We start from the raw sequence: 6,775 nt of genomic DNA on the forward strand, positions 1-6,775 counted from the left end.
CAGCCCTTACCCAGTGCGAGGTCCAACATGGCGAGGCTCAGCAACAGCAGCAGCAGGGGCAGGGGCAGCCATCCTCTCTGCCCGGCCATGTCCACAGCCAGCACCCCCACTCCCCGCGTGGGGACAGGTCCCTGCACCTGGGAACACAGGGCGAGGGGATGGTGCCAGAGGGGAACTACGCTGCCGAGTGACGACTGGAGGTGTCTGGAGCCTCTTCCTCGTTCCCGGGGGCAGGGAGGGGAGGCACCGGCGGGCACTGCCCCCCCTCCCGGCGGCTGGTTCTCCGCCGATGTCCCCGGCGCGCCCACGGACGCGCCGGGGACATCGGCGGAGCACCGGCCCCTGTGTGCGGGGGGACGGTACCAGGCGCTGGAGCCACGCCCCTTTCTCCAGAGGCCACGCCCATCACCACACCCCTCAACCACGCCCCAGGCTTGTGTAACACCCGCGTGGCTGCCAGGTATGGACCGGGGACCGGGGCTCGGACCGGGGATGGCGGACCAGGGACTGGGATGGGCAGGGCACCGGCATCCCCGGTACCAGCATCCCCCGGGCTCGGGGGGCGGACCGGGAACCGGTTGGTAAAGGCACCGGGAGCTCAGAACGGTCCCGTTTTCCCTCTCAGCGGCCGCACGTAACCACGCTGCTCCGGGCACCGGCCCGGACAATCCTAAGGATGCGTCGGGGGCAGGGGAAGCGCAAGGCCGAGGCCACGGAGCTGCCACGCGTGTCTCGGAGGAGGAAGGAGGAAGAGGAGGCGGTGCAGGGGGCCCGGCGGAGGGCGGCCCCGTCCGTGCAGGAGTTCAAGTACAACAAAAAGCGGGTTCGCCTCGTCTCGCAGGGCTCAGACCTGAAGGATGATGCTCGGTGCATCCTTTACTGGATGTCCCGGGACCAGCGGGTGCAAGGTGCGAACCGGCTGGGGGGGGGTGCCGGGAAGCGGAGCTCCCATGGGTGGCAAAAGCCTTGGTCCCTTCCCACGGGAGGCCTTGGAGCCGGTCCTCCTCTGCAGAGGGAACTGGGGGGATTCCTCTTGCGAAACCCCATCTCCATCCCCTCAGCAAAGCGTGTCCCCCCCCCACCCCGACACTGCCCCATGCGCTTTCTCCCCAGATAACTGGGCTTTCCTCTACGCCCAGCGCCTGGCCCTCAAACAGGAGCTGCCTCTGCACGTCTGCTTCTGCCTGGTGCCCAAATTCCTGGATGCCACCATCCGCCACTACGGCTTCATGCTGAGGGGCCTGCAGGAGGTGGCCAAGGTACAGCTGCTGCAGGGATGTCCATGCTGGATGGGACAGGGCTCTTGGGGAAGGGGGGAGGCAGATCCATTCCTTCAGCGGATGGTGGTGGGATGGGCATTGCAGAGGCATGAACCAGCCCTTACCCCTTTCCCCCCCATTGCAGGAGTGCGCAGAGCTGAACATCCCCTTCCACTTGCTGCTGGGCTACACCAAGGACGTGCTGCCTGCGTTCGTGGTGGAGCATGGTGTGGGTGGGCTGGTGACAGACTTCTGCCCCCTCCGCCTCCCCCAGCAGTGGGTGGAGGACGTCAGGGAGCGGTTGCCAGAGGATGTGCCATTTGCGCAGGTGGGTGCCTGTGCTCTGGGAGGGGAAAACTTGGAGTGACCTGAGCAGGGAGTGTGTGTGTCATCATCGGGACTGTTTGCTTCTCCTGCTCATACCCTCCTCCACGGCTTTGCTTCCCAGGTTGATGCCCACAACATCGTGCCCTGCTGGGTCGCCTCCCCCAAGCAGGAGTACAGTGCCAGAACCATTCGGGGCAAGATTCATGCTCAGCTCCCTGAGTTCCTCACGGAGTTCCCGCCCGTCATTCGTCACCCGTATCCCCCGTCCTGCCCAGCAGAGGTACCAGCAGGAGACACCTCCATACACACTCGCGGCCAGTCCCAGAGAGTTTCACAGCTGCTTTGTGATCCTGGGAGGGGATGGCAGGGGATGGGGACAGTGACCTGCCTGAGGTCATGCACAGGTGGTGTGGAGATGGGGATGCCCTCCGGGAGGAAGGTTACCACCTCATTCATTCAATTCCCACATCTCTGCCATGCAGGGCTGGTTAAGAGGAGAAGACTGGCATGAGCTGGGGACTCGCTCATTGGGGACATTCAGGGGACCTAACACTCAGGGCAGCCCTGGCTCAAGAGCATCTGCAAATGCACTCATGCTGCTTGGTTGCCGCCCAGCCCATCGCTTGGGAGGCCTGTTATTCCAGCTTGCAGGTGGACCGCACCGTGAAGGAGGTGGAGTGGGCAACCCCTGGCACTGCTGCGGGGCTGGCTGTGCTGCAGTCCTTCATCTCAGAGCGGCTGAAATCTTTCAGCTCCCACCGAAACGACCCCAACAAGGCGGCGCTCAGCAACCTGTCCCCGTGGTTCCACTTCGGTGAGCGTCCCAGGCTTCCCACTCTGCAGCAGGACCAAGCACAGTGGCTTGGACCGGCAGCCTGACTTGCTCCCTCCCCATGTCCCCAGGCCAGGTTTCCACCCAGCGAGCCATCCTGGAGGTGCAGAAACATCGGGGCAAGTACAAGGAGTCAGTGGATGCATTTGTGGAGGAGGCTGTGGTGCGGCGGGAGCTGGCTGAAAACTTTTGCTACTACAATGAGAACTACGACAGTGTGCAAGGTAGCATCCTGGGTTGGGTGGGCAATACTGGGGGCCAGGCTGGTACCCGACTGGTCACCTCAACTTGGCAATCCCATTTCTGCTAGGAGAGGGGCTGTGGGGGCACTAATGTGTCATCATTCAGTACCTTCTGGAGGTAGGACAGGAGCTGGCAGATGCCCTCTTCAAGGCTGGCACCTCCAGAGCACAGTGCCCTCAGTAGCCCAATTCTCCATTTCTTCCTTAGGGCCCTGCAGCAGCAGGTTGCTCAGCATTGCTCCTCATCACTCTTGCTCACAGGTGCCTACGACTGGGCGCAAACCACCCTGAAGCTCCATGCCAAAGACAAGAGACCTTTTCTTTACGAGCTGCAGGAGCTGGAGCAGGGGACCACGCATGACCCACTCTGGAATGCTGCCCAGGTAGTGCCCTGCATCTCCCCCACAAAATGCTGAGCCTTTTCCCGAGTGGCAGAGGTGAGCTGGCATGGACTGACTGACCCCTGTGGCTGTCCCTTCCTCCCCAGCTCCAAATGGTTCGGGAGGGCAAGATGCATGGCTTCCTGCGGATGTACTGGGCCAAGAAGATCCTGGAGTGGACCCGCTCCCCCGAGGAGGCCCTGCGGTTTGCCATCTACCTCAATGACCGCTACGAGCTGGATGGGAGGGACCCCAATGGATACGTAGGCAAGCTGCAGGACAGGGGCGCAGGGCAGGGGGTCTTATTCCTGATGGCCAAGGCTGCAGTTTGGGGGGAGGGCTCTCTGCAGACAACCCAGCCTATGCTCCAGCCTGTCCTGCTTTGCACCCACATCCCACCTGCTCTCCGGATGCCTCTGAGCAAGGGGGAGAGCTGACACTCTGTCCCCATGCCCGGCAGGCTGCCTCTGGTCCATCTGCGGCATACACGATCAGGGCTGGGCAGAGCGAGCCATCTTTGGGAAGATCCGCTACATGAACTACGCCGGCTGCAAGCGCAAGTTCGACGTGGGCCAGTTCGAGCGTCGCTACGCCCCCCGCACGCTCTCCCAGTGACGAGCACAGCATGCCTTGAGATTTCTCATGCCCCTCTATGCTGCAGGCAGATGTGCCTTTGCCAAAGTGCCAGCTCGCACCTTACACCCCAGCCAGGGATCGCCCCGGGCGCTGTTGGAGGGCTCACTGTTAACAGCGGCAAGCCCCAAGGTTTTGCAGGTCTCTCTTCTCAGCCATGACCCCCTGCTTGAGCTGCCATACTGGGGCAGCTGCTGGAGCCCCACGGGGCCATGCAGGGCCCTCCTGCTGCCACTGGTTTGCTGGCAGCTGCGAGAGCCCATCCTCAGAACGCCCGTGCCAGCCAGAAACCTTTTCTACAAGCACCATGCTCAGGAGTAAGCCCAAGTTGCTGTTGCTGCTGCTAACCACAGCTTAGATGTAGGCTGAGCAGGGCTCTTCTGGGAAAAAGCCCCCACAAACTGGCTCCTCATGCCCTGCTGCCCGCAGAGAAGTCCTGCTTCGCTCCATGCGGAGCCAGCGCTGTGCTGGGCTTGCACACGCATCCTTCAACAGTTGTTTTAAAGTTTACAGTTTGTATCTCCTGTGTCTATGGTGTTTATGGGGTGATGCCTGACACTGCTGTGAGGGGAGAGCCGGGCTGCGTGGGACAGGGATACAAGCAGCAAAGGCAGGCTCAGGAATGGGACAGGCATTACAGAGAGCTCCTTACTCAGTGGTTTGTACCTCCTGCCCCAAGTCCAGCGGGCAGTTTGCAGGGGGAGGCCACAAACCAGATGGATTAGTCAAGGGGTGGTGACAACCCCCTCCCAGTGACATCTGGCAATGCATCACCAGTTGTACAAGTTGTCCCCCCACCATCAGCTAGTGCATCCCGCTCCCTGCTCCAGGGGCCAACAGGCACTGCAGCACTGACCTCAAGACAGGGATACATGACGTTACACCACCTGAAACAATGCCACAACACAACCAGGCCCCTTAATAACTTAGTTTATTAGGGACGGCATTTTTGTTCCTATGCTGTGCAATAGTCCTGTGGGGAGGGCTCCAGTTGACAGCCGGGGCAGCCCCTCGCTCTCCCTTACAAAGAGCTCGCTGCCTTGGCCAGTTCCAGTGTTACCCGTAGTGGTCAGTGCTGGGCACAACCCTGCCCTGGACACCTCCACCAGGTTTGCAAGTCCTGCTGCTTCCAGACAAAGTCCATGGTGGAGGCTGGAAACCACAAATAAGCCAAAATCCCTTCCCTCTTCTCTAAATGTACTCAGTGCTTCTATAAAGGGACGCGGGCAGCCTCTCAGCTGCTGTCCCGTGACATTAAAGTGCTTCAAACAAAACAGGGTGGATGGAGGTGTGCTGCTGAGGCAGCTCCAGGGAAGGTGGTGCCAGCTCCAAGCAGCAGCGGGAGGGCTCGGCTTGGGCTTGGGGACAGGCAAGACCAAGGCGGACCAGCGCCTGGCAGCCCCAGGGCTTGCAGAGACGGAGAGCGAGTGGGAAAGCAGCTGCTCCCCTGAGGAAAACGAGCAGAAGCAAGACAGGAGGAGACAAAAACCCCTGGGGAGCTGAACCGTCTTTTCCAGGCTAGACCTGGCTTTGCAGAATGCTGCAGAGCAGGGAAGAGATGCTGCCATGCAGCAGCCTGGCGCCAGCAGAGAGGCTGCAGCCACCCTCCCTGACCAAGCCCTGAGGCCACCTCTCCTGGTCCCAGCCTTTCCCCCCGCCCCAACCCTGCCACCCCCACAGGGACAGCCCACGAGGGGTCACATCCCAGCCTCAAGCCAGGACGTTGCACCTAGACGCCTTCTGCCAGTGCATTGCTCCCCCGTCTCTCAACACCCTTCTCGCACGTACACAGGCCACACTGTCCTTCCAAACGCCCCGCTGCCACCCCACATCCCACCCATGCTAAGGCGGTGCTGGAGTCTCACCCATGCCGTGGGCTAAAGCATCCCCCTGCGATGCAGAGGCATCCCCTTGACTGACCGCTAGCCCCAGAGCGCAGAGCTCACCTTGTACCACCATGTCCAACCCCGTGGAGCCGTTGGCCATGGCAGGCACCTCTGCATCGGTGAGGGACCAACCCTTTGCAGCACCCCAGTGCCAAACCCCTCTCCCCCCATGCACCGCCCCCCATTGCAAGCAGGCTGCCTGGCCACCCCACTGCACCGCAGCCTTGGAGCCTCGAGGCTTTGCCTGGCTCAGGGACCCCTCTCCCAAGGGGAGCAGGAGATCTGGAGATCTGCTGGGAGAGGGGACACCTGGCAAATGCCAGTCCCATCCAGGGGTGAGGAACCAGGAGCAGGACAGCCCTGGAGGTTTTATACAGGTGAGTCCCAAGCAGATCCCTAAAGACAAGCAGCACCTCCTTGTGGGGGAACATAGAGTTAAAAATACAAACAACCACATTAAAAAAATAAAACCAAATCCAGCAGATTAAAAAACCAAAAACCCAACCTAAAAGAACAAACCAAGACAGAGGCTTGGGGGATGCGGCCAGAGGGCTGAGCCTTCACCTGCATCCCGACAGGTCTCGGGCAGAAGGCAGCTGCATGCAAGGCAGGTCCTGGTGCCACCAGAGTGAGGTCCCATGTCACCCCTAGAGAAACACATGTTCCCCCGGGAGGACAGACCGGCAGCATGAGGAGGGAGCGGGGTTGGAAGCCTCGCTTACTGCATCCTCCAGCCATGGGGATCTGCCTCTGCCAAAAGCCCCACAGCACTGGTCCCCTCCTGCGGCTGCTCCGGGGGCAATGCCCCTCTACAGAACAGGCTGCAGGCGGAAGGCAGGGAAAGCAGCTCAGCACAGACGGCACAGAGAGGTGAGGCAGAAATATGGCATCTTCCCCACTGCCACCTCCTCTGCTCTGGTCCTGGGGCGAGAGCAACTGCTCTCTAGCAGTGTCTCAAGCCAGATTTGAGAAAGGGAGCTGTTAAATGTACAACTAACTCCAAACCCCCACCCTCCCTCCATGCACACAACCCCCAGCAGCAGGACAGGGGATCGGAGGACTCCGAGAGCTGATTCTCTGCTCTGAGGAGCTGACATGGCCAGAGCTTCCTAGTATACAGCTGATGAGCAGAAAGTGCTGACCTCCTCCCAGGGGAACCTGCCGGGGAGCAGGGCACAGGGACTGGCAGCAAAGCCCTGCCTGGTCCAGCAAGAAC

The 6,775-nt window shown here is 61.0% G+C and overlaps 1 protein-coding gene across 1 annotated transcript; it reads left to right on the plus strand.

Moving 5' to 3' along the window:
- The first annotated feature begins 676 nt into the window (after positions 1-676).
- On the plus strand, positions 677-3,655 carry LOC104253684 (deoxyribodipyrimidine photo-lyase-like). The gene is made up of 9 exons (XM_059822907.1): positions 677-908; positions 1,114-1,259; positions 1,405-1,587; positions 1,708-1,866; positions 2,202-2,400; positions 2,490-2,642; positions 2,922-3,043; positions 3,148-3,307; positions 3,501-3,655. Exons 1-9 carry the CDS (start codon positions 677-679, stop codon positions 3,653-3,655), a joined length of 1,509 nt encoding a protein of 502 aa, XP_059678890.1.
- Positions 3,656-6,775: the final 3,120 nt, after the last annotated feature.

The sequence above is a fragment of the Gavia stellata genome, chromosome 11 (assembly GCF_030936135.1).
Source record: "Gavia stellata isolate bGavSte3 chromosome 11, bGavSte3.hap2, whole genome shotgun sequence".
NCBI classification, from domain to species: domain Eukaryota; kingdom Metazoa; phylum Chordata; class Aves; order Gaviiformes; family Gaviidae; genus Gavia; species Gavia stellata.